This window comes from Encephalitozoon cuniculi, chromosome VIII (assembly GCF_000091225.2).
Source record: "Encephalitozoon cuniculi GB-M1 chromosome VIII, complete sequence".
Taxonomy (NCBI): domain Eukaryota; kingdom Fungi; phylum Microsporidia; family Unikaryonidae; genus Encephalitozoon; species Encephalitozoon cuniculi.
This window is the reverse complement of record NC_003235.1, coordinates 82,409-104,687: the sequence shown is the minus strand read 5'-3', so window position 1 is coordinate 104,687 and position 22,279 is coordinate 82,409. Positions and strand designations below refer to the sequence as shown.

At 49.0% G+C, this 22,279-nt stretch overlaps 21 protein-coding genes across 21 annotated transcripts; 8 read left to right on the top strand and 13 right to left on the bottom strand.

The window, feature by feature from the left end:
- Positions 1 to 12: 12 nt before the first annotated feature.
- On the bottom strand, positions 13 to 534 carry ECU08_0900 (uncharacterized protein; the record flags this gene model as incomplete). Its single annotated transcript, NM_001041829.1, has 1 exon — positions 13 to 534. One exon carries the CDS (start codon positions 532 to 534, stop codon positions 13 to 15), a length of 522 nt encoding a protein of 173 aa, NP_597220.1.
- Positions 535 to 626: 92 nt separating this feature from the next.
- Positions 627 to 1,889, bottom strand: ECU08_0890 (kinesin-like protein; the record flags this gene model as incomplete). Its single annotated transcript, NM_001041828.1, has 1 exon — positions 627 to 1,889. One exon carries the CDS (start codon positions 1,887 to 1,889, stop codon positions 627 to 629), a length of 1,263 nt encoding a protein of 420 aa, NP_597219.1.
- A 73-nt stretch (positions 1,890 to 1,962) lies between these two features.
- Positions 1,963 to 2,679, top strand: ECU08_0880 (uncharacterized protein; the record flags this gene model as incomplete). The annotated part of the gene is made up of 1 exon (NM_001041827.1): positions 1,963 to 2,679. The coding sequence occupies one exon, from the start codon at positions 1,963 to 1,965 to the stop codon at positions 2,677 to 2,679; it is 717 nt and encodes a 238-aa protein (NP_597218.1).
- Positions 2,680 to 2,713: 34 nt separating this feature from the next.
- On the bottom strand, positions 2,714 to 3,520 carry ECU08_0870 (uncharacterized protein; the record flags this gene model as incomplete). The annotated part of the gene is made up of 1 exon (NM_001041826.1): positions 2,714 to 3,520. One exon carries the CDS (start codon positions 3,518 to 3,520, stop codon positions 2,714 to 2,716), a length of 807 nt encoding a protein of 268 aa, NP_597217.1.
- A 213-nt stretch (positions 3,521 to 3,733) lies between these two features.
- Positions 3,734 to 4,249, top strand: ECU08_0860 (Ubiquitin-conjugating enzyme E2; the record flags this gene model as incomplete). The annotated part of the gene is made up of 1 exon (NM_001041825.1): positions 3,734 to 4,249. The coding sequence occupies one exon, from the start codon at positions 3,734 to 3,736 to the stop codon at positions 4,247 to 4,249; it is 516 nt and encodes a 171-aa protein (NP_597216.1).
- Positions 4,250 to 4,279: 30 nt separating this feature from the next.
- On the bottom strand, positions 4,280 to 5,068 carry ECU08_0850 (CCR4-NOT core DEDD family RNase subunit POP2; the record flags this gene model as incomplete). The annotated part of the gene is made up of 1 exon (NM_001041824.1): positions 4,280 to 5,068. The coding sequence occupies one exon, from the start codon at positions 5,066 to 5,068 to the stop codon at positions 4,280 to 4,282; it is 789 nt and encodes a 262-aa protein (NP_597215.1).
- Positions 5,069 to 5,110: 42 nt separating this feature from the next.
- Positions 5,111 to 7,471, bottom strand: ECU08_0840 (uncharacterized protein; the record flags this gene model as incomplete). Its single annotated transcript, NM_001041823.2, has 1 exon — positions 5,111 to 7,471. One exon carries the CDS (start codon positions 7,469 to 7,471, stop codon positions 5,111 to 5,113), a length of 2,361 nt encoding a protein of 786 aa, NP_597214.2.
- Positions 7,472 to 7,642: 171 nt separating this feature from the next.
- Positions 7,643 to 8,650, top strand: ECU08_0830 (60S ribosomal protein L4; the record flags this gene model as incomplete). The annotated part of the gene is made up of 1 exon (NM_001041822.1): positions 7,643 to 8,650. One exon carries the CDS (start codon positions 7,643 to 7,645, stop codon positions 8,648 to 8,650), a length of 1,008 nt encoding a protein of 335 aa, NP_597213.1.
- A 57-nt stretch (positions 8,651 to 8,707) lies between these two features.
- ECU08_0810 (uncharacterized protein) lies at positions 8,708 to 10,012 on the bottom strand (the record flags this gene model as incomplete). The annotated part of the gene is made up of 1 exon (NM_001041820.1): positions 8,708 to 10,012. The coding sequence occupies one exon, from the start codon at positions 10,010 to 10,012 to the stop codon at positions 8,708 to 8,710; it is 1,305 nt and encodes a 434-aa protein (NP_597211.1).
- A 120-nt stretch (positions 10,013 to 10,132) lies between these two features.
- On the top strand, positions 10,133 to 10,546 carry ECU08_0800 (signal recognition particle protein Srp19; the record flags this gene model as incomplete). The annotated part of the gene is made up of 1 exon (NM_001041819.1): positions 10,133 to 10,546. One exon carries the CDS (start codon positions 10,133 to 10,135, stop codon positions 10,544 to 10,546), a length of 414 nt encoding a protein of 137 aa, NP_597210.1.
- A 61-nt stretch (positions 10,547 to 10,607) lies between these two features.
- ECU08_0790 (uncharacterized protein) lies at positions 10,608 to 11,441 on the bottom strand (the record flags this gene model as incomplete). Its single annotated transcript, NM_001041818.2, has 1 exon — positions 10,608 to 11,441. One exon carries the CDS (start codon positions 11,439 to 11,441, stop codon positions 10,608 to 10,610), a length of 834 nt encoding a protein of 277 aa, NP_597209.2.
- Positions 11,442 to 11,565: 124 nt separating this feature from the next.
- Positions 11,566 to 12,321, bottom strand: ECU08_0780 (uncharacterized protein; the record flags this gene model as incomplete). Its single annotated transcript, NM_001041817.1, has 1 exon — positions 11,566 to 12,321. One exon carries the CDS (start codon positions 12,319 to 12,321, stop codon positions 11,566 to 11,568), a length of 756 nt encoding a protein of 251 aa, NP_597208.1.
- A 63-nt stretch (positions 12,322 to 12,384) lies between these two features.
- ECU08_0770 (uncharacterized protein) lies at positions 12,385 to 13,257 on the bottom strand (the record flags this gene model as incomplete). Its single annotated transcript, NM_001041816.1, has 1 exon — positions 12,385 to 13,257. One exon carries the CDS (start codon positions 13,255 to 13,257, stop codon positions 12,385 to 12,387), a length of 873 nt encoding a protein of 290 aa, NP_597207.1.
- Positions 13,258 to 13,348: 91 nt separating this feature from the next.
- Positions 13,349 to 13,711, bottom strand: ECU08_0765 (DNA-directed RNA polymerase II subunit RPB4; the record flags this gene model as incomplete). The annotated part of the gene is made up of 1 exon (NM_001041815.2): positions 13,349 to 13,711. The coding sequence occupies one exon, from the start codon at positions 13,709 to 13,711 to the stop codon at positions 13,349 to 13,351; it is 363 nt and encodes a 120-aa protein (NP_597206.2).
- Positions 13,712 to 13,766: 55 nt separating this feature from the next.
- ECU08_0760 (uncharacterized protein) lies at positions 13,767 to 15,968 on the top strand (the record flags this gene model as incomplete). The annotated part of the gene is made up of 1 exon (NM_001041814.2): positions 13,767 to 15,968. The coding sequence occupies one exon, from the start codon at positions 13,767 to 13,769 to the stop codon at positions 15,966 to 15,968; it is 2,202 nt and encodes a 733-aa protein (NP_597205.2).
- Positions 15,961 to 16,575, top strand: ECU08_0750 (uncharacterized protein; the record flags this gene model as incomplete). Its single annotated transcript, NM_001041813.2, has 1 exon — positions 15,961 to 16,575. One exon carries the CDS (start codon positions 15,961 to 15,963, stop codon positions 16,573 to 16,575), a length of 615 nt encoding a protein of 204 aa, NP_597204.2.
- Positions 16,576 to 16,612: 37 nt separating this feature from the next.
- Positions 16,613 to 17,332, top strand: ECU08_0740 (uncharacterized protein; the record flags this gene model as incomplete). The annotated part of the gene is made up of 1 exon (NM_001041812.1): positions 16,613 to 17,332. One exon carries the CDS (start codon positions 16,613 to 16,615, stop codon positions 17,330 to 17,332), a length of 720 nt encoding a protein of 239 aa, NP_597203.1.
- Positions 17,333 to 17,344: 12 nt separating this feature from the next.
- On the bottom strand, positions 17,345 to 17,938 carry ECU08_0730 (Rab family GTPase VPS21; the record flags this gene model as incomplete). Its single annotated transcript, NM_001041811.1, has 1 exon — positions 17,345 to 17,938. One exon carries the CDS (start codon positions 17,936 to 17,938, stop codon positions 17,345 to 17,347), a length of 594 nt encoding a protein of 197 aa, NP_597202.1.
- A 193-nt stretch (positions 17,939 to 18,131) lies between these two features.
- Positions 18,132 to 19,193, top strand: ECU08_0720 (uncharacterized protein; the record flags this gene model as incomplete). The annotated part of the gene is made up of 1 exon (NM_001041810.1): positions 18,132 to 19,193. One exon carries the CDS (start codon positions 18,132 to 18,134, stop codon positions 19,191 to 19,193), a length of 1,062 nt encoding a protein of 353 aa, NP_597201.1.
- A 71-nt stretch (positions 19,194 to 19,264) lies between these two features.
- Positions 19,265 to 21,661, bottom strand: ECU08_0710 (uncharacterized protein; the record flags this gene model as incomplete). Its single annotated transcript, NM_001041809.1, has 1 exon — positions 19,265 to 21,661. The coding sequence occupies one exon, from the start codon at positions 21,659 to 21,661 to the stop codon at positions 19,265 to 19,267; it is 2,397 nt and encodes a 798-aa protein (NP_597200.1).
- An 89-nt stretch (positions 21,662 to 21,750) lies between these two features.
- Positions 21,751 to 22,251, bottom strand: ECU08_0700 (protein retrieval receptor; the record flags this gene model as incomplete). The annotated part of the gene is made up of 1 exon (NM_001041808.1): positions 21,751 to 22,251. One exon carries the CDS (start codon positions 22,249 to 22,251, stop codon positions 21,751 to 21,753), a length of 501 nt encoding a protein of 166 aa, NP_597199.1.
- Positions 22,252 to 22,279: the final 28 nt, after the last annotated feature.

The window sequence follows — 22,279 nt, the reverse complement described above, 5'->3', positions numbered from 1 at the left end:
GTCCATCATCCTTTATCTTCTGCCTCCCCACTTCTTCTTTCCCTTGCTGCTGTCCAATGACTTCTTGTGTAGAAACGAGTAGATGGATAGCCTTCCAGGCCCAAGGGCCTCCTGCCACATGTCTTTGATGACATCCTGGTTATAATCCTTCCCAAACCAAATGGCTATCTTATAGAATGACTGCTTCTCGTTGAACACACATCCGCATATGTTGTCGACAGTGTTCGACACGCAAAATGCCATTGTCCTCTTCCACAGCTCACCAACATTGTCCTTCCCAGAAACGGGGACGTCCATTATAATCCTTCCTCCGTCTATATTCGCTTCGTCCTCCCACATCGGCTTGATTCCCTTTCTGAACAAATTCATCGTGCACAGCCTACCAATCCCCGCATTCGATATCTCGTCACAGAGATACAGGAACTCGGGAACCGTTGACACCTCTCCAACCGCCACAAGATCGTCCCCCCAGCTTTTGGCATTCGACTCGTCGTTGCTGTTTTGCCAGAAAACCCATTGCGATGCCAACTCCATGGTAAGTCAGGGATCCAAAATATCGGAATTTACAGATCTTGGTGCTGCAGCCGCCGTCGAACCTACGCTTCAAACATAGCATCTTTATTCATTTACTCCTTCGCGTCCCTCCTCTTTCTCTTCGTGGAGCTTTCTGCATCCTCTTGCCTTCTGTGCATCGACATGAAGCACTCGTGGATGCTGAGAAGAAGCCTTCTGTTCTTGTCAAACTCGACCCCTGATACCCTCCCAACGGTCTCTCCTAGATCCAGAACAGTGCTCATGATGTCGTCGACTGCATCCTTCACCCTTTTGATGTCATAATGGTACGAAGGAAGAGCCCTAGACTCCTCCTGGATCTGGCTGTCTATAAGAGCAATGCGGGCCTTCAGGCTCTGGTTCTCGCTGTCCAGGGTCTTCAGCCTGCTCTTCACCTCTTCCAACTCTCCATTTACATCGGAGTTCACAACCGCAAGGTTCCTTATCATCTTGGATCTCTGAAGAAAGTTCATTGTGTTTATGCTGTCGCTTCTACTCTCCAGAGAGACATTTCCGATGACCGTCAGCTTGCAGTTTCCCCCCAGCGAGTCCTTGAGTAGGAAAGTAAGCTTGGACTCTCTATATCCTATGTGCCCCTCCTCACCGTTGCTGAGCTTGTTGATCACCTTTCCAAGGTACAGGAGAGACTTGTTTATGTTGGCAGTCTCCTTCATTTTCGTCTCCTCCACCTCTCTCTCCCTCAGCCTCTCAGACCCTGCAAGATCAACAAAGCACACCCTCGACGACCTCGACATCACTTCCCCGCTGCTCTTGAGATACACAGTGAAAACAGAGTGGCTTCTGCTGCTCTCCTTGTTCATCGACGTGGAGGACGTCCTCCTTGTCCTTGTCCCTCTGGAATACATCTCCATGCTCTTCTCGTAGCTGTCGCAGTCCACAATAGTCAGGCCGTCAACAACCACCCCACAAAGCGGGTCTTCCCGTATCGATAGGATAGCCTCGGGGTCAAACAGGTCCAGCATCGTCTCGTTGTATATCTCAACAAAGGAAAGGGAAATCCTGAGATCTGCATTCCTATGCAGGAGGCTCAGCGACCTCTGAACAATCCCAATGCTGTGGGCGTTTCCCTGTATGGTGTAGGTCTTCCCGCTCCCTGTTTGTCCATATGCAAACAGCGTGCAGTTGTATCCCTGCATGCACTCCACCAGAAGACTCTTTGATATCTCCTGGAAAACCTCTTGCTGCGTGGAGCCTCTGAAAACCCTGTCGAAGCAGAAGCTGCTTCCATCCACGATTACTGAGTCTCCGCCAACAACTATGTCCTCTGGAATTGCCTGTGGCTTGATCCTCAGATATGTCCTGACATTTTCAAGCATTGCTCTCTAGGGAAGTCTTGATTTGGTGTTTTATCGAGAAACTGAACGAGGAAGTCGAGCCCATTCCAGGCATATGGGGAGCGCATCTGGAGAAGAAAGAGAGGGGCCCTTGGGACTTTACCTTGAGATCAAGATGCAAAGGAAGGATATCGTGTCTCCTGTGGACACAATGGGATGCTCCATCACTCCGTCATGCCGCACAGAAGAAGAAAGGAGGTTCCACATCCTGGTTTCTCTTCTTCTGTCCTCGCAGACGAAGGACGAGGTGACCTACGAGGCCATGGCAAGGCTGAGGAAGCTTCTTCCAGAGAGTGCTGCTACAGATGGCGAGGCCCGTGGGGGACTGACGATCGAGAGGGTGGCAAACTCGGACGTTAAGCACATCAACGAATGCATCAAGAAAGTCGGGTTCCACAACAGAAAGGCTGCGAATCTGAAGAAGATTGCAGAGATCCTGAGGGAGAAGGGTCTTCCAAGGGAAATGAAGGACTTGATTTCTCTCCCGGGGATTGGAAACAAGATGGCACTTCTGTACATGAGTCATGCATGTAATCGCACTGTCGGAATAAGTGTGGATACACATGTGCATAGAATCTCAAACAGAATAGGGCTGGTCAGAACCAGAGATGTCGAGAGCACCCGAAGAGAGCTGGAGAGGGTTGTCCCAAGGAAGGAGTGGAAGACGATAAACAACATTCTGGTTGGGTTTGGGCAGACAATATGTGTTGCGAAAAGGCCAAGGTGCGAGGAGTGCTGCATCAGAGGCAGATGTCCCAGTAGTCTTTTTTGACATTAAGGAGCACAGTATACTAAAGAAGAATATTTTATTCGCTGACCTCAGCTACTTCTGTATCAATCATCTCCCCTAACTGGGCGTTGATCTTCTCAAGCTCGGATTGACGTATTCCCCTTTCCTTTGGAAGGGTGATCCAGATGTTTTCGGAGGACTCTCCAATCAATATGCAGCTTTTGCTTGTACAGGAAAAGGTGTTTCCTGCAAAATCCGTCATTCCATACACAGTCTCCTTTCCTTGCGTACTGATTGTGTTTATGACCCCAACGCGTCCTCTAGCCTTTCCCCTCGACACAAATATAACCTTGTCGGGCCCAGGAACAATGTACTCAATGACCTTCGATGTCTCGTTCGAGATCTTGATCGTGTATCCCAGGTCAATGGCCGGGTCACAGAACCGGATGCTTAGCCCGCAGCTGGAAACAATGTACGGAATCCCCTGGTTCTCATACTTCTTTGTAACCTTGGTCAAACGGTAGCTTGCCTCCTCAGAGCTTATCCTGTGGAGGTGGAACTTCTTGTGCACGTTGTATAGAACCCGGAAGTGCTCTCCCGTCTTCTCAATCGATACAACATCAAACAGCCCGACAGGAAAGTGGGAGTTTGTTCTGACCCGCCCATTCACCTTGATGTTCTTCTCGGCCAGGATAATACTAAGCTCCTTGAAATTGCTTGCATACCTAAGAAACCTTGAAATCAGATACCCAAGAGGAATGCACTCCGTCTTCTTGTGGGGCCCACTGGCAGGCATTAGTGCAAACGTCCCTCCCTGCTTGTCCAGCATCCACGACTTCGGCGCCGTCTTTCGCTTTAGGTGGTCGCGATGTCCGGTTGGCATTTTCAGGGCAAATTTTTTCGTTGGCAAAAATCAAGCCGATTGGCTGCCGAAGGCCACGGCCCCAATTACACCTCTCCAATGGGGCCAGGCGTTTCATGCATAGAGAAATTTGCCGTTTTGCTTGACGTCTATCCGCCAAATCGATTTGCTGACGTTTCTGAAACCTGTTGCATATAAACCCGGCACAGCACAATAAATCTGCAGGAGACAGAGATGGTCAAGCTGAATCCAAGGATAAAGAACGAGATCCAGAAGCTTTACAATGCGAACTACGAGGTCAGAATGATTGAGGGGAAACAGACCCAGATGGAGGTCCTGATCAACGGCCCAGAAGACTCTCCGTACAGTGGCGCCAAGTACATTGTCAACATACTCCTTCCAGACAACTATCCGTTCAAAAGCCCCTCGATAGGATTCACGACCAGAATATTCCACCCAAATGTCGACGAGGCAAGCGGATCGATATGCCTTGATGTCCTAAACCAGATATGGTCCCCGATATACGACCTCCTCAACATTGTGGACATTCTTCTTCCACAGCTCCTGTCCTATCCCAACGCAGCAGACCCCCTGAACTGCGAGGCTGGCTCGATGTATCTGAACAACAGGGAGAAGTACAACGAAGTCGTTAGGAGCTATGTCAAGAAGTATGCAATCCCGGCAACCAAGGAGAAGATAGATGTAGAAACAAACAACAATATAAGCGATGAGGAAAGCTTAGGTCTTTAATAAAGCAGTCTGCTAGAAGTCTCTGCCGCCTTACAAGGAGGGATCCTTGATCTCAATCCCAAACAACTTACACATGAGGTCCCTTCCGATGCTTCTATTGAAGAGTACCTCCCTGGTCTTGAAGAATGCATGCGATGTCAGAAGGGCATCACTCCCTGCCTGGTGCTGAATCCCATCACGGACAAGCCCAAGGTCGTTCGATATCTCCTGCAGGCCTTTCTTCAGATACTTGCTGTTCTGGACCAGGAACTTTATGTCGTAGAAGTCGGGGAACAGTGCTGCAAGAAGTCTGTAGAAGTCCTCTTCCCTCTCTGGAAGCGGATTGCACGTCAGGATCTTTATGAGGTACCCAAAGTCATAGGCAGAGTGGAACGAGACCCATACAACATCCTCAGACATCACCAGCCCAGACGTCATCAGAACCTCCCCAAACTCCTCCACCTTGATCCCTCTCCTTTCGTGCTCCTTAAAGTCTATTCTTGCTTGGATAAGTAGGTCAATCGACTCTTGTGCATACATGTCCGTTTCAAGGCTGAATGCAAAGTTGAACTGCCACGTGCTTATCGGGCATGGCCGGTTGCCCTGCTCGTCGCTCAGAGATATCCCAAGCTGGATGATCTTCAGTATGTCCACATTGCACTTCAGCTGTTGGTATGCAAACGAGGAGGACGACTTGAAGCTTCCAATCGGCTTGGCAACAACCCCCGGGAACTCTGTGTCCATGCTTATGTAGTTATATCTGCCTATTAGCTGGGATATCTTCCTCATCTCCCCGTGGAGATTGTCTTTCCACACATTGAGTATCTGCCCGTCGCTCATGCTGGGGGCACAAATAAAACAGATGAGAACCCCATCAAAGCCTTAGTCGCCGTCGACAATGTTCTTGAACAGCTGCATTGTGTTGTTTTTCTTGTATATCAGATACAGATTGAATTGTGCAAGTCTTCGAAGCTCGGTGTTGGATGTTCCCAGTGCTTCCACATAGAAGCTTTCTGCAAGGCCCGGAAATCCAAAAAACTGGTAGGCCTTGCCAATGTTGTAGGAGATGATCCGTGCATCTTCTCCTCTGGACCTCTCCTTCAGCCTCTTGAGGACCGATATCCCTTTCCTTACAAACATGTTCCTGTCGCTTACCCTCCTCGACTTGGAGTGGATGAGGAACATTGATGCAAGAATTATGCCTTCTGATGGGCTGCCTTCCATCTGGAGGGAAGACATCATCTCGACAGTCTTCGATTGCAGAAGATTTGGGATGTGGGCATTCAGAAACAGGAAGTGCGACACTCCTGTTGCCCTTCTCCTTGTGCCGTCTTCCCTGCACACCTCTGCACAAGGGACGCCTTCGTAGACCCCCATCTCTCCATTTTCTGGCTTCTCTCCAGGTTCCAGAGGCATCGAAGAGGATTCGTCTTCGGAGCTTAGAGAAATCCTAAGCCTTCTTCTGCACACCCGTTGAAGATACTTCTGGAAGTATGAAAAGTCGCTATTCTTCTGGAAGCTCATAAAGAAGTTGCTGAAGTAGAACAGCAGATATGCATATGAGTAGTTCCCTGTGTGGCAGATCATGCTCCTTATCAGGGAAACAAAGTCTCCAAACTCTCCAAACATCAGCGATGCCTTCAGGCCAGCAAAGGCCAGTTTGCAGATGATGTCGCTTCTGTGCCTGAAAATGTATGCCTCTAGGGACCTGAATATCAACGACATTGCCTCCTCGGTACGCCGAATGGAAAGCAGAGAAAAGATCTGGCCTGACACAACATTGAACCACTCGTCAATGCTCAAGCCGTGTAGATCAACAAACCTGAATCCATCGGAAGCCCCGTCCCTCATTACCCTGTCTCCACCCCCGGGTTCCAGGGCAGCAGGGTTGCTGGAATGCCTCTGCCTGTACAGGCCTATTCCTGTGGACGATCTTTTTTTCTTTTTCTCAAAGATGAACCTGTTCTTCAGGAAGTCATCAACCAGAGTGCCGTTGGACTCGATGAACTTCTCGCGATCATTCACAAAGGCCTTAGTGCTCTCATAAAGCGCCCTTGTGCCCATGCACATCTCCGGAGAATATGCACATCCCTTCTTGTTCCTTCCATCAACAATGCCAATAAGCTGTGCAATCGTCTCGTACTTCTTAGCCATCTCGTGGTTCCCCAGCCCTGTGTAGATAGAATGGATGCGCGACTTAACGTCGTCGTTTCCAGGGTTGGTTTCAAGCACCAACTTGTAGTACAGAAGAGCCTCGTCATACTCCCCTTTGTCGTGAAGCATTCTTCCCAGCTTCCAGTACACAAACTCCCTCTGGTCCCCAAATCTGTTTCTTATTCTTCCTAGCAGTCTTGTCACCTCGCTGGCCATGTCGTTTTCTATAAGTAGGTCAACCAGCTGCTTCAGAAGATCAACATCGGCAATCTCAGACCATACCTCATCATCCTCGAGAAAGGAGTCGATGCATTCTTCGGCATTCCTGTCTTTCTCACCATGCAGGCATGCCATTATGTATATCACTCTAAGCCTCACGCTGAGAGTGACATTCCTTCTGAACAGGTGCCTGTCGAACACCATTTTCATGTCTCCAAAGTCGGAGGCCTCGTACTTCAAGATGATCAACTGCTCAACATAATAGTCCGAGCACGAGGCCTCGTCCTTTGAGAGATGCCCGAGAAGCTTCTTGGCAAGTCTTGCAAGCCTGGCCTTGTGTGTTATCTCCTCGTGAATGGCCCTGAAAATCCCGTCGTCAACGCCGTCAAACTCAAACAGCTCTATTCTGCAGGTCAGCTCCCTGAACTTGTCCCCCTGGTACAGGCTCATCTTTTCGACAACCATCTCTCTCTTGCTTCCTCTCCTCTGAAGAACCTCAATGAAGTATATCCTCTCCCTGTTGTACCCAAGCTGGCGCGAGTAATCGTAGAGCTTGCTCCAAAGCCCATAGTTATTCTTCTGAAGATGCGCTGCAACAAGGAAGCAGTAGTATGCCTTTGTTATATCGCCCCTCTCTTCAAAGATAAGTCCCAGGGTGAAGTACGGCTGCGGGTTTCTTGGGACAAGGCATATCGCCTCCTTGAGGACCTCTGTACATCTCTCGAGATCGTTTCTGACATACAGGTTGTTTGCAATCGCTAGCAGGCTTCTTGCCTTTGCGACCCTCTGCGACCCTCTTGACGAGGATTTCCTACGGGGTCTTCTCACAAGCCACTCCTCTTCTCCGCTTAGCCATCCCACATAAGTCATAAGCCTGGGGGATCGATGCAAAGACATTAAATCCAAAGAGCGGTGGACAGAAGGGAGGTGTTTGCGGCGGAGACCGTAGAAAGCACGCTAGGTTGCATGCAGCCAGGACCAGAGGCTGGGTAGACTTCGAAAATCCCATGATTTAAAAAAAATTTGCTCTGGGGGCTTGAAATGAAGCAACAGATCAACTGCTACGAGGCTGACGGGGTGACTGTGAAGAAGACCCTGGATCTCCCCGAGGTCTTTTCCGTGCCAATAAGGCAGGACCTTGTTCTGAAGACATACTCTCTCTACAGGATGAAGACCAGGCAGCCGTATGCAGTGTCGAAGAATGCAGGTATGCAGCACTCTGCAGAGTCATGGGGAACAGGAAGGGCCATTGCTCGCGTGCCTCGGGTGAAGGGAGGAGGAACAAGAAGGGCAGGGCAGGGTGCATTTGCAAACTTCTGCCGTAAGGGTAGGATGGCGCATCCGACGAAGACCCACAGGAGATGGGCCAGGAAGGTTGTGGAGAACACGAAGAAGATAGCTGAGGCAATGGCCGTTGCAGCTTCTGCGCAGGCGTCTCTTGTTGAGGCACGGGGGCACAGGATATCCGATGTCAAGATGCTTCCGATTATTGTTTCCGACGACATTGCAAAAGCCAGAAAGACCAAGGATGCAGTGGAGATCCTCAGGAACTTGAACATGACAGAGGAGCTGAAGAGGGTTGAGAAGAGCAGAGGAGTTCGATGTGGAAAGGGGAAGATGAGGAACAGAAGATACACCCAGAGGAAAGGAATACTGATTGTCCACGGAGAGTCTTCTGAAATGCTTGGATTCAGGAACATCCGGGGGGTTGACCAGATGAGCATTGACAGCCTGGACCTCCTTGAGCTTGCGCCTGGGGGAGTGGCCGGAAGACTAATTATCTGGACCGAAAGTGCATTTGAGAAGCTGGACAAGATCTTTGGAGGGGTTGAAAGAGAGGCAGAGCTTACGCCTGGGTTCAAGCTTCCCAACAGGATTGTGACCCATGACGATCTTGAGGAGCTGTTCTACAGCGATGCCGTCCAAGCCATTCTCGACGAGCCTCTGTTCGTGGGAAGGACATCGGTCAAGCTGGACGACGAAGAGATGGAAGAGAGGCTGAGGTTCATTAGGAAGTTTGATGCATCTGCCATAAGATCTACTAATTAAACTGATCTTCTTTATTTCTCAGGATCCTGAGCAGCCTGCGCGGGCAGCAAGGGATGTCTATTTACAAAGATGGGCCTTGCCCTCTATGGCAAATCCGACTACGAACAATGCGTATATTGCAATGAGCGTGTAGCCAAGATCTTTCGTTAGCTTATGGTGTCTGAGAAGATAGTTTACAAAGATAACCTTGATCTCTGCGAGGATGAAGACATACGAGAAGTACACAAACGGAGCATTTGCAATGCCGTGGGGGTATGCACCCCCTCCGCCTCTGCCTAGAAGCAGCCTGATGATGGGAAAGAAGAGAAGCACGTTGCACATGTGTGTGTAGATGATGGAGCAGGACGACACGATCAGCATCTCCCCTTCACTGTACTTAAGGCATGTCACGATCTCCATGAAATTGGACTGCAGCGAAAGGAATGTTCCCGAAAGGAACTGGATCCCCAGGCCTGTTTCCTTGCTTATATGTGCAGTCAGGCTTGTAAGGCTTTCCATTATTATCGAGAAGAATACCACCGAAGCTGTTAGGGTGTAGATGCATGAGGCGGTGGAGAGGACTCTTTTTCTTGCCATCATGTACAGAAGAAGGCCGACAAGGAAGGAGCAAGCAAAAGAGAGGAGAAGTCCAAAGTGCCCGATGTTTATGCGGAAGTACGACACCACAATCAGGAGGTTGATTGCCGGAGAAAGTACGATGGTGTACGGCACCTTTTTTGAGGACTCCGAGGATAGCAGGGCCGGGTCCAAAAAAACGGCATTGAACACAAATCGGACAGGATATAGAACTCGGAATGCCGGCGATGGCCGAGAAAGCGAGAAGAGGGCTTCTTGGCTGCTGGGCGATGCCTGCACAATGTAGGCAGGAAGGGAAAAGGTGTTGAACACAAAGGTGGAGAATACGCCTAGAGCCATAAGAGGGACGGTCAAGGTGTCCGTTGTACTTGAAAACATGATAAGAAGCAGGAGATGGGAGGCCTCGAGGAAAAGGATGTCCTTGTAGAAGCTTATGTGGTGGACAAAGCAGTTCGTCTTGGCAAAGACCAGCACAAGGGCAAGCGAAATTGCCATCGAGATCTGCGTGGTGCCTGAGATTGCAGATGCAAACACCTGGATAGATGATGTCCTGTACAGGCTGACCATCAAGACTATCTTTGGAATGCTGTTCAGAAGAGATAGAACAAGGGCCCGAATAAAGATGTTTCCTATCTTCCTGGTGATGTGCCTTGCAATCTTAACATGGTGCTCGTGTATGTAGAAAACATTAAGGGACGTCAGGACTGCAAGCCAGCAGACGATGTATATTGCAGCCCCTGGTGCTGACGAGGCTCCAAAGAAAGGTTCCAGCGACTTCAACAACATGCAAGGGTGTAAACAAAATAGATTTAATGGACTCCCAGGCCAGCGTCACAGGACGAGAGTAGTGAAGGCCCTCTTGATGCAAAGGCCACAGCTATATTTTTCTGGAAAACTTCCCCTTGAATGGAGAGCAAGCACTTCTGCCTGTATCCCATCTACATGGACTCGGCCAGGTCTCTCTCCGAGGGAAGAAAGTACAGGAAGGAGATCTGTGTGCAAAGGCCGAGATATCATGAAATCAAGAATGCCTTGGAAAAGCTTGAGATTGAGTACACAGATGAACCATCGAAAAAGCATCCAAGGGACTTCTTCAATAGCGGCAGATTCCGCATAAAGAAGGAGTACGGAAGGCTGTTTGTTATTGAAGGCATAAGTCAGACGATTGCAGAGCTGAGATCCAAGCCGGGGAGCAGTGAAGAGACTTCTAGAGAAAAACAGAGCCGCGGCAAGGCTGTGCATGGAGTCGTCCAAAACGGCGTGTATGTTGAGAATAAGCTTAATCTTGTCAGAAAGAAAAAAGCAAAGAAGAAGAAATAAAAGCGTTGCCGGTACTACATGTTACGGAAAGATGGAAGCCTCATTCTTGGTCAGCATGGCTTTAATTAGTTGCTTCATGCCTGGATCGGACCTTTCTGAAGTTGAATATCGATGTAAGGGTTTCTGGAGTCTCGAAAAGCAGGACATAGAGAACCAGGAAGAGAATGGAGAAAAGGAGAGTCATCGAGAGAGGAGCTATTGCAACAATAAAGGTCTCTCTGGACCCGAGAAGCATGCACATTCCGAAAACAACAAGTATCGTGCCTATGTTTGTGTAGAGTATGATCTTGAGGCCGAACTTGTCATCACGGTAGTTCTCGAGCAGGTCCTCAGAAATCACCACGGGGCTTTCTGCATGCCCGAGTCTATGTACAAAATACTCTTCCTTGACAAAGTTCCGAGCAAAATACCTTCTCACCGATGGGTCAAAGAGTAGGTCCTCGTCGCTAGCAAAGTAGTCTGCCATGATCACCATTTCATGTCCCCAGGCACATTCGCCAGAGCTTGAATTCGCTGCTCTGGCCAAGATCTCGGGCGTCACCTTGTAGTAGAAGACCTTTCCGGTGATCTTAAGGTTATTTATTGGATTCTTAGCCATCACCCTGTACAAAAGATTGTTGTTATCCTCAACACAAAAGAGAATTCTATTCAGCTCAACTGCGGAGTAGTAGCTTCTGAAGACAAACTCCGTCGTGGGGTCTCTCGTTGTCACTTCGGCAATGATAAAGTCCTTTCCTTCTCCTGCATGGGTGGCAATTAGCTCCTTGAACTTCTCCAGGGTGAAGGCCTCCACCGTCTCTGCGTCAAGAGCCAGAGAGGGCAGGCCAGACTCGCTGTTGCTGAACACGATCTTGGACCGGCTCCTCAGCACCAACTCTACCATGTCTTGATCCATTAGGCTGGCCGATAAACACATTGCCTTTATAGCAACTCTGTTTCAGAATTCTGATCCTAATATCAAATCATCTCGGCAGATAGGACAACCAACAAGAAGGACCCTCTGTAAGAAGCGCCTACCTCTAGGTATTCGCCCTGCGCTTATCAATGATCTCTCTGCATGCTTTTCTGACCTCCTTCTTGGATCTCCCTATCACCTGAATGTACATGGGTTCGTTCGATTCTTCTCCGAGACATGGTTCTACGTGCCCCGAAAATCGTCCCCGGAGAACAATTTCTACAGACTTCCCGGCAGCAGCTAGCTCAATGTCCCTGCGAATCCCATCCATTCCTTTCTCTGCCTCCTTGGGATCCACAGGAATCCTGTATGAGTGGTACTTGACCCCGTTCTTCCAGACATGCCTTCCAACGCTGCAAGAAGGGCTCCATGGAAATGTAGGCGCCACCTTGGTTATTGACGGAATCCTGGACATCGCCTCTTTGAGAACTTCAGGTGTGGGAGCCGAAATCTCATACACCAGTGCATCTGAATCGTCTGTGTCTCCATTCAGCTCCTCCGGCTTGTAGCTTCCCCGAACAAGGATCTCAACTCCCAGCTCCTCTTCTATCATCATCACCACGCTATTGCGCGTAAACACATATGGATTCCTTGTCCTCCCGATGTTATAGAGAGTCTTGTGCTTGTAGTCATTCACCCTCTTCTTCACCTGCCTGATGAAGTTCAGGTCATTGCCCCCAACCACGTTCTCTTCTCCACTCAAGGAAACCTTGCCGTGCCCCACGGGCTTGACGTCCATGCTTTCAATAGTTTTCTTGACCCTCTTCACCTCCTCTAAAGGTTCGTTCCCGTCACCCTCTCTGTCTAGATCCCAGCCCATCAAGGGGAGATACCGGGACTTCTTTTCATTCTCCGTCTTCCCAGGGGCTCCACGGAAAAGCGGCTAGAGGTCATCCCTCTTTGGTTCTGCCTTCCTTAGATCAACCATCTTCTTAAATATATAGAGCTGGGCTACTCCCGCATATTCTCCAAACCTTTCTCTGTACAGCCTCTGCACTGTGCCGTACATCCCCCGTCTCAGAGTCTTTCCACGGACCCCAAACAGTTTCCTCGAGTGCCTGAAGATATGAGTGTCAACCGGGACAACACTCAGATTCCCAAGTCCTATAAGCAGGATACAGTCTGCTATCTTGTCCCCAACTCCTTTGATCGAAACCATCATGTCTCTGACTCCAGACGCCTGTTGGAGCCTCGGGTAGTTCTCCATAAGATACTCCGCAGCACTGCAGATGTATCGAGATCTATATCCAAACCCATTGGCCCGAAGCTCGCCCTCGATACCAACCAGCTTCTCCAGACTTGGAAAGTGGTGGAAGTCAAGGCCCTTGTACTTCATGATAAACTCCCCCTTAGAGTAGAGAAACCCAACCATCTTTGTTATTCTTGAAATGTTGTTGTTTGACGAGCAGATAAACGAAAATATCGTCGGAACCAGGGCATACCGGAGTGCCCTCAACCCAGCCAACGAGCCGTCGGTGTCAAACCCCCACATCTGAAGAAGAGGGCGGAGATTGATCTCCAGTGTAAAGAAATACGAAATATCCACCTCGACATCCTCTGGGGCTTTATCCCCACTCAGTATCCTGTAGAGCACCTTCTCGCCGTCCTGCAGAAAGCTTACAAGGCACCCTCCAAGAGTCCCCGTGTATTCCCCCTTGTCTGTTCGCTTGAATGAAAACACCTGCCCGCTAAACAGGGTCTTTTCCAGGTCAATTGCCTCCGAAGCACGGAGAGGCGTCCAGCCCTCATTCCTCATGGGCTGCCTTGGAGCTCAAAGAATTTGTATGGCCTTTACAACCGCAGCTTAAGAGTTTAATGGTGGCTTGCCTTCACATCTGAAAGCTTCATCAGATTAGCTGCTGTATCTTCTCTACTGCCTGGTTTATGGCGTCGTCGTCCCTCGTCCCAAGCGATGGCACAAGAGACTTGGCCTCTTCAACCGACTGGGGAAACAGGGAGCCAAACAGGGCTATCTCCACCTCACCAAACCCTAGTCCAGAGAGCGTCGTGCGAAGATCCTCAGCAACAGACTTGTCCTTGATCCTGCAGAAGTCGTCCAAGTATCCCAGTGTTGATCTAAACACCTTTGATGCATTCGACCTAAAGTCCGCCCGGAACCTTTCCTTCTGCCCCTCAAGCAGGTACCTTGCCTCTGCTAGCATGATTGGATGGGAGTCCTTCATATCTTCGCCATACTGGTTGGCATCCATCAACTCGGGGCTTGAAAATATCTCCCACTTGAGGACGCCACCTTCAAATCCCAAAATGCTTTTGAGATACGAGGAGGAAGTTCTCCGGGAATGTGATGGCCAGAGCTGCCTCCTTGTCATGGCCGGCGGGCTGAACATCCAGGGAATCATGGTGGAGATGGCAAGGCAGTATCTGAATAAGAACAGTCTTGCACTCTTGGTAAACTTTAGTGGCGAGGACGAGTCTCTGCTTCTGAGGACGGAGTCGCCCTTCCTCCATGACATAAGAGCCTTGCAGAGACCAAAGAGAAGAGAGAAGTACCTCTGCGGAGGCGTGTGCATTGCAAGCAACCGCGTGTTTCTTGCAGACATGATCGACGGGACGATCGATGCCGAGAAAATAGACTGCATTCTTGTCAATAATGTCGAGACGATCACAGAGACGTCGTCAGAGTCGTTTATCATCCATGTCTTCAGGTCGAGGAACAGGACTGGTCTCATAAGGGGGTTTTCCGAATCTCCTGTGCCTCTTTCGCTTGGATTCTCTCCGCTGGACAGAAAGATGAGAAGCCTGAAGGTGAGCAAGGCAGTTTTCTTTCCACGGTTCCACTCCTTGGTTGAGGAGTCCCTGAATGGTGACATGGATGTTGTCGAGATTAAGTTCCGGATGTCCGAGAGGAAGAGCCAGCTCCAGGTGGTCCTTTTGGAGATTATTGGGAGTCTTCTTCGGATGGTCTTCAGGGGCTCTGGAAGGGAAGAGGTCGACCCCGAAACCATCATATTTGGAAGTATCCACAAAATCTTCAAGCAGATGAGTGTTTCGAACAGCAGGATAATGGAGGATCTGTACGACATGCGAGGACTGGTTTTTCTGCTATTCTCGAGTGATCCCGGATCATTCTACGGACACGTCAAGGAAGTCGTAAGGAAACAGGTGGAGCTGGAAAAGGATAGCACGTGGATCAACCTGCCTGTCTCCCATGTTCTTGTTGACAAGGCACAGGAGCAGTTTGAGGAGGCTGTTGAAAAGACAAAGGGACTGGATGGAGAGGATGATTGTGGAGGAAAGGAGGGGGAGAGGGCTGAGGAGACGGTCTTTCTGCCTGGGCTGTCCAATGCCAGGCTAAGGGCCTTCTATGCCTTGAACCCAAAGATCAAAAAGTTGGTGGAAGTCCTGCAGGAGGTGAAGGAGGCACCGTCTGTGGTTCTTGTTTCTAATCATGTTGTAAAAAGGATGCTGTCAAGGGTTCTTGTTGCATTTGACCTTGCCTCGGAAGAGAGCCTTGAGAAATGCAATGGTGTGTTGAAGATTATGACGCACTACGAGTTCAAGTACTACGGAGAGGAATACGAAAACGTGATCTTTGTCGAATCCGGGCAGGACAGCGTCCGGAAGATAGAAAGATATGGAGTGGCGCATTCTGTCAAAGTATTCTTCCTAATGCACACCGGGTCTCTGGAGGAGCAGAGGTACCTGAACGAAATAAGAAGGGAAAAGGCATCGTTTGAGAAGCTTATAGAGGAAAGATCAAGGCTTCCTCTGCGCTTGGACGACGTGGACGATGCAATTGACCTGGAGGAATATGAGCCGGCGGAGAGGGAGTATGTGGTTGTGGTCGACTCAAGGGAGTTGAGAGCCGAGCTTCCTTTCTTTCTGTTCAGGGCAAGGAACAGGATCTGCATTTCCACTCTTCCAGTCGGAGACTACCTCGTAAGCCCCACAACCTGTATCGAGAGGAAGTCGATTCCTGATCTTGTGTCGTCCCTGAACTCCGGAAGGCTCTATCTACAAGCCAGCATGCTGTGCCACAGATATCCTCGCCCTGTCCTTCTTCTTGAATTTGATGGGAGGCCATGTCTATCTGACTACTATCGCTATGATCAGGACACATTCAAGAACAGCCTTGTGGCAAAGCTTTCTCTGCTCCTGTTCAACCTTGGAGCGCTGAGGCTCATCTGGTCTGAGTCAAGACTGTTCTCCACGAAGATAATAAGAGATCTCCAGAGGAAGGAGGACGTGTCGAGTGCCGTGGAAGGACACAAAATGGACCCGGTGCTCCATGAAATATTGCTTAGCATTCCTGGGATAACGCAGTTTAATATTTCGAGGGTCAGAAGATACTTCAGAAGCCTGAAGGACCTTGTGTTCTCCACGATGGAGCGTCTTGAGGTGGCTCTTGGGAGAGAGAATTCTGCTCTTATCTATGACTTCTTTAGGCAGGAGGTTGGAAATGGGAATAAAACAAATGGGGAGGCAGGGGAGAGACCCGATGGATGAGATATTTGTAGGAAATCCTTCGAAGAGGGAGATAGAGATGCATCTCCGAAACAAGAAGCATTCTCTGCTGAACAATGCCGGGCTTCGAGGTGATATCTTAAGCAAGAGAGTGGAGGAAGAATCTGGGGGAGACGGGACCGATCCAGAGTTTGTAAAGAGCAGGATCTACTCGGATAGTCCAGGATACCCTACGAGGGATGGGCTTTCCAGAAAAAAAGCATCTGTTGGGCATAAGATGGAAAGTAGAAGGGAGGCGCTAATTGAGAAGGATTCTAATGTGAAGGCAGAAATGAAATGGGAAGGTAGCAGAAGTAGAGTAGCGTCTAAAAGAACTGTCGAAAGGAACACCATCAAGAACTCTGGATATAGACATGTTATTCTTGTATTTGATGGGAGCTGCGGGCATCTAGGTACCGGAGGCAGAAGACATAGAAGAAAGGTTAGGTTTAACACCCACAGCACTGTGGGTAAGCCCCATAACACTGGAGAGCCTTCTTCGATATTGCTCCCTTCGTCCAAGCCAAGGAAGCTTCCAAGGACACGGAAAAAAGAAAAGATCTTTGTGGAGAGCTTGCCACCGGATACTGACAGTGGCTCGGGGGCTTGAATAACAAGCTAGTCTGTGCCGAGAGATAGCCCCTGGAATGAGCAGGATAGCAGTGATGAGTGGCAAGGGAGGAGTGGGAAAGAGCTCCGTCTCCATAATGCTAAGCACGGTGCTGTCTGAAAAGGGAAGGACATTGCTACTGGACTTCGATCTGTGTGGGCCAAGCATAGCTAGTGGGTTTGGAGCCAAGGAAAATGTCTATAAGGGAGAGAAAGGGCTTGTTCCGATCAGAGTGTCGAAAAACCTGTATATTCTTTCGATGGCGCTGCTTATGAAGGACAGCGACTCTGTGATATGGAGAGGGCCAAAGAAGATGTCTGTCCTATCGATGTTCTATGAATCCATTGACGGCTTTGACAATGTGGTGTTTGATATGCCACCGGGGATATCTGAGGAGCATGGGTTTTTAATTGGGAAAGACGTTGGAGCTCTGATCATCACCACCCCACAGAATGTTTCCCTCGGCGATTCCTCAAAGGCGATTGACTTCTGTGCCTCAAACGGGATCAGGATTCTCGGGCTTGTTGAGAACATGAGTGGATACTGTTGTGAATGCTGCGGAAGCTCTGTCAATATATTTGGATCGAAGGGAGGAGAAAGACTTGCCGAAGAAACGGGGATTCCCTTTGTGTGCAGACTCCCGATTGACTCCTTACTATGTGAGGCATTGGACGAGGGAAGGTTTGTTGAAAGATGTGGGTCAATAGAGGCCTACATGAAGTTCAGAAAGGCGGTTCTTGGGCTGGCAGACATTTGAATCCAATAAAGATCAGCAGCAAAGGTATTTTATATAGTCGTCTCTTAGCCTGAATCCTTTTGTTTTCTTCTTGGTCTCTTCCTTAGGAACCCTTTCTGCAATTGCACTGAAGATCTCTGCTATGTTCTTACCCGTCTTTGCACTTGACTCAAAGAACAGCAGGCCCTGGCTGTCTGCATAGTCCTTTCCCTGCTGGTAGTCCACTTTCCTGTCACTGTCTAGATCGGACTTGTTTCCAACCAGAACCTTGATGAACTCCCTTGGCTTCTCAAAGCCGAGCTCCTCGACCCATCTTTTTGCAGTCTCAAAGCTCTCCACAGATGTTATGTCGTAGACTATCAGGGCAACTTGCGCTCCGCGATAGTACATCGGGATCAGGCTGTTGTACCTCTCCTGGCCTGCAGTGTCCCATATCTCGAACTTGATGCCCCTCTCTTGTGTAAACACGGTCTTTGTCAGAAAAGACGCACCTATCGTGCTTTCCTCGTTCGGATTAAACTCTCCCTTGACATACTTCAGCACCAGACTGCTCTTGCCCACAGAGTAGTATCCAAGAACCACCATCTTGAATGTGTAGGTCTTCATATCCTCTTTGAGCCTAGACATTTTTTGTTTACTGCCAAGCTTCTTTTATTACCAGGTGTTTCAGATTACCAAACAAAAAGGCATGCATCCGTGCACGAGCATGCCGCTCTCCAGAGAGAAGCACATGTTGAAGATATTAGGCCAAGCCTCTATTTTTAATTAATGATGTCGGCCAAATATTATTTTTGTTTGTTTACAAACAAGTTCAAGCCGAATGGCAGAGGAGACACCGGATCTATATGAAAAATCCAAGGGAATGCCATCAAAGATCAGGATAGTTGGAGGCCCGAACAACCTGGCATATGGAGAAGGCGACGAGCTGGATGTGTTGGACGCAAATACCATCGAGACATTTACTCTTGAGGAGTTCAAGACGATAGTGCTGGACTGTAGGTCAAAGAACAAGGACTTCATCATCGCAAGAGTCACAACACCGGATCCCGAGGACCAGAGCATCATCTACAACTTTTACTATGCCGCATCCGAATTGAACAGGATATTGTTCAGATTCGAGTCCGACAGAAGGCTGCTGCACAGGATGAAGGTCCGGAACCCCCTCAACAACATGTACATACTGGGCCAGGTTTACTACTACAAGGTGCCGCCGCAGGAGGTCGACAGGGCACTGGTCGAGTACTTCTTCGTCGAGGCCAAGCCTGGAAACAGGGCTGCAAAAAAGGCGTTTTCGCAGGTGTTCAGACACAACCTCGAGGAGGCATCCGAGGACGGCAAGAGATGCTACAAGTCAAGAGACTACCTCAATGGCAACGGCAGAACCCTGAAGATAAGCAGCGTCGGCGAAAATCCAAGAGAGGTGATAGAAAAGATCCAGAAGGGCACGATAGCCATACCCAAAGCAATTCCTCCCGAAAGAAGCGTGGTGTACATCGCCAACTACTTTGCTTCCGACGACGACTTCCTGATGCAGCCGGAGGTCAGAGAATACTTCAGGAGAAACACATTAGATGCTGACGACGACTTCCTGTTTGAGATAGATAGAACACAGAACGACTTCTTTGCGCTACTTGAGACGGCATCGGAGGACGAGAACGAAGAGGTTCTTGGGTGGAAAAGAGTTCTTACCGCGCATGTCAGCATGCTGGTGACCCTCTTGACTGTGTGCCTCGTCCTTGGCGTTGGGCCCCAGATGGTTCTCGTTGCCCTCCCACTGGCGGTTGTCCTTATCTTCTCGTTCATTGGCTCGATTTTTTATATTCTATTCTGCAGAAGAAACACGTTCGACACTCTAGCTGTCAATAGTGTTGAAGAGGTGTAAATAAATAAGTTTAGATACCACGACTTCCTGCCCATGGAAGAGGAAAGAAGAGTGTCTTCTAAGTAGACTGTTTAATGAATTTGGTCATTGTAGTACTTGATCTTTTCTTTCGATTTAATGTCTTTAAATAACTTGACAAGCTCATCCGTGCTGTTCAGAAGCTTCATGGAGTCATGAATATTCCTTTCCGTAGCCATGGCCTCTCCAAAATACTTGCCGATTGTTTGGGCGAACTCGTCGCTTACCTCTGGCGTGTCCTCCGGGCAGACCCGGAACATACACCTGTTGTTCTCGATCCAGACCTTAAAATGCCCACATGGTGTTGTGATGCCCACCTCATTCTCGCTGACAGTTACGTCGTAGCTCTTCCTTGCTGCATCAGCTATCAAGTAGATCCGCTCCTTGAAGTAGAATCCAGCTAGCTTTCGGGGAAAGACGGTGTCCGAGCTCAGTATTTCTGTTCCAAATCCTCCGAATATATCCCTTGTCCTCCCCCCCCTCAGAGAGAGTCTGTATCTGGTCCTGTCAATCAATCTTACCTTCACAGACCCTTTGAACAGATGCTTGAATGCAAAGATCAGACTCGTGGGGGTAGATGTTGTGGGCACAAGCCCACTGGGAAAAAAGGCACGAAAGCAGCACAGAAGATCCATGACACCCAAGAGAGGACATCTGCCCAACGCATGCCTCACTGCCAGTGGGCTTGCTTCGAGAGCATCTTCTTCATTCAGCTGAAGAGTTATGAAGAAGCCGGAAAGCCTTAGTGACACACCCTTCGACAGATCGATCGAAATGATGCTTAGCACCTCAGAGTCTCTTGAAGCTGTAAAAACATCCATCAACAGCAAGGCAAAGGCGACGCATCCATAGATACCCTCAACCCCCGCCGTCCTTGTCCCAAATCTACTGGTTTCGACAACAAAACCATCATCCCTTCTCTCTATGCGAATGTCGATCTGGTCACCCTTAGCTCTATGGCTCAGCAGAATCTTCCGACCAACGGTGATGTTTCCGTCGATCACAGGAAGAAATCGATAGGAGAAGAACAGAAGATCCATGCTCGCCTCAAAATACTCATGCAGATCTTCTATTCCAATGTTTGGCCCCGGACCTTCTCTTCTACCCAGAATCCCCACAACCTCGCCATTGCTTCCGACTTCTAGTTTAACCTCTGTGTAGCTTAGGAAGTCTACAAGCTCACAGTTCCCAACAAATATCCTCACCTCCATGGAGCCCTCCACAAGCCTGACCAGCCGGACACACACAAAGAGTCCATTCCTCATGATAAACACATTTCTATCCCCAAACATGCTGCTCCTATGGTTTCGATAGCAAGGAAATCTTTCCTCGAAAAAGCTGTAGAAGACAGAGTTCTCTCTCTCCCTCTCTAGAAAAACATCAAGATCCACAAAGCTTCTAAAGGCACACCCGTCTTTGCCATCGCGAACCGTAAATCCCTTTTCAAAGGTAAAGGAGACATTTCTTCCATCTCTGCAAAGGTACTCGGAAACACTGTCTTCAAACGACTTTATCACATCCGGTCCAGAGGGATACACATCTTCCCCTACAAACAGCTTACCCCTGATGTCGCAGCGCTCAACATGCACAGCCATCTTGAACACATGGAAAGAAACCTCAAACCTTCTGTAATGCCCCTTTATGCTCATTTCTATATGCTCAGAGGATCTCTTCACCATCAGGAACATCTCCCGCGCCTTGGTGTGTGTCTCGTAAATCCTTAGAAACCTCGAGATCTTGTCTATTCTGTGGGGCATGGCAAATAACAGGTGTTTATTAAAGACCTCGTTATCTCCCTTGACGTTTATTAACTTCCACTCTGGTTTCGATATCTCTCCGCACAGTGCAAGGCTAAACGAAAAAAAGCGGGTCGATAGAATGACAATTCCCTCCTCGATCACAACGCTACTGTACACAGACAGATCCTCCTTGTCCAGATATATCCTGCTGATCCTATCGATCTCCTCGAAGCTTGTCACCCTGCGCCCGCCGCCGTCTCTACCAAGCTTTGGGAGAAGATATCCGGGGTTGTAGGCTGTTTGAAGAGAAGTAAGGACATCGCTCTTGGGCACAATCATCGATTTGAAGGATTCAAACAGATATGCAAGTCTGTCTGCAGCCGACACATATTCTCCGTCCACCTCCTTGATCTTCCTGATCCTATGTCTATTTGAGCCTGCATCCTTCAGGTACTCGACTCCACTTATAAGGAGAAACAGACACTCAAAGTCTGCCGCCTTCTGCCGGAAAAACACACTCAACTCCCTTCTGCACACTGTCTCGGAGATGGAGTAAAACTTTCCCAGGGCCTCCTTCATCTCCTTCAGAGTCTGGTTGACAAACATGCTTACGAACCTCTTCAGATCCACGGTTTCCCGCCCATTGTCCTCTCTGCACTCTCTCCCACCCTCGATCCTGTGTCGCCTCAGTGGTAATCTAATCGGCTTCATCCACTCAAATTCCCTAGGGTGGGGATGTCTGGAGCATTTCTAGAGCAATGGCGTCCAAGAACCAGAATAATGTGACAAAACCATTGTATTTATTTCTTGTAGTATTCCTTGCTCTGGAGGAACGGGTTGTAGTTGTACTTCTTCATGTGTGCAATCAGGCGCTTTGCAGTGTATCCAACCATAAAAATAAAATAAACCACGAGAATGGGAGTATACACAGGGACATCCAGTATCCCGAAGTATGTTCCTATGAGCGCCATCCCAACAATCTTCGTGACAAACATCCAGAAGTCAAACTCGGGCAGGTTCCGGATGAAGGGCTTGAACTCGTTGTCTATGGTCTCTGGGATGTAGTCGTCGTCTTCAATGTTCTCAAATGGATCGGGGATCATTTCTCCTTTTGGAGTGAGGAAGAGGATCAGTGCATGCAGGAGGTATATCCCCAAGCAGTATGTAATCAAGTAGAATGCCCCAGTGCTCCATATTCGGATGCAGTAGAAAAGAAAGAGCACTCCTGTAATCCCCCATCTCACGTCCGGCCTCGGTGCAAGTCTGTCGAGATAGATTTGTTGTAGTGTTTTCAAGTCCATTTGAGGGGTCTCGGCAAAGCAGCGATAA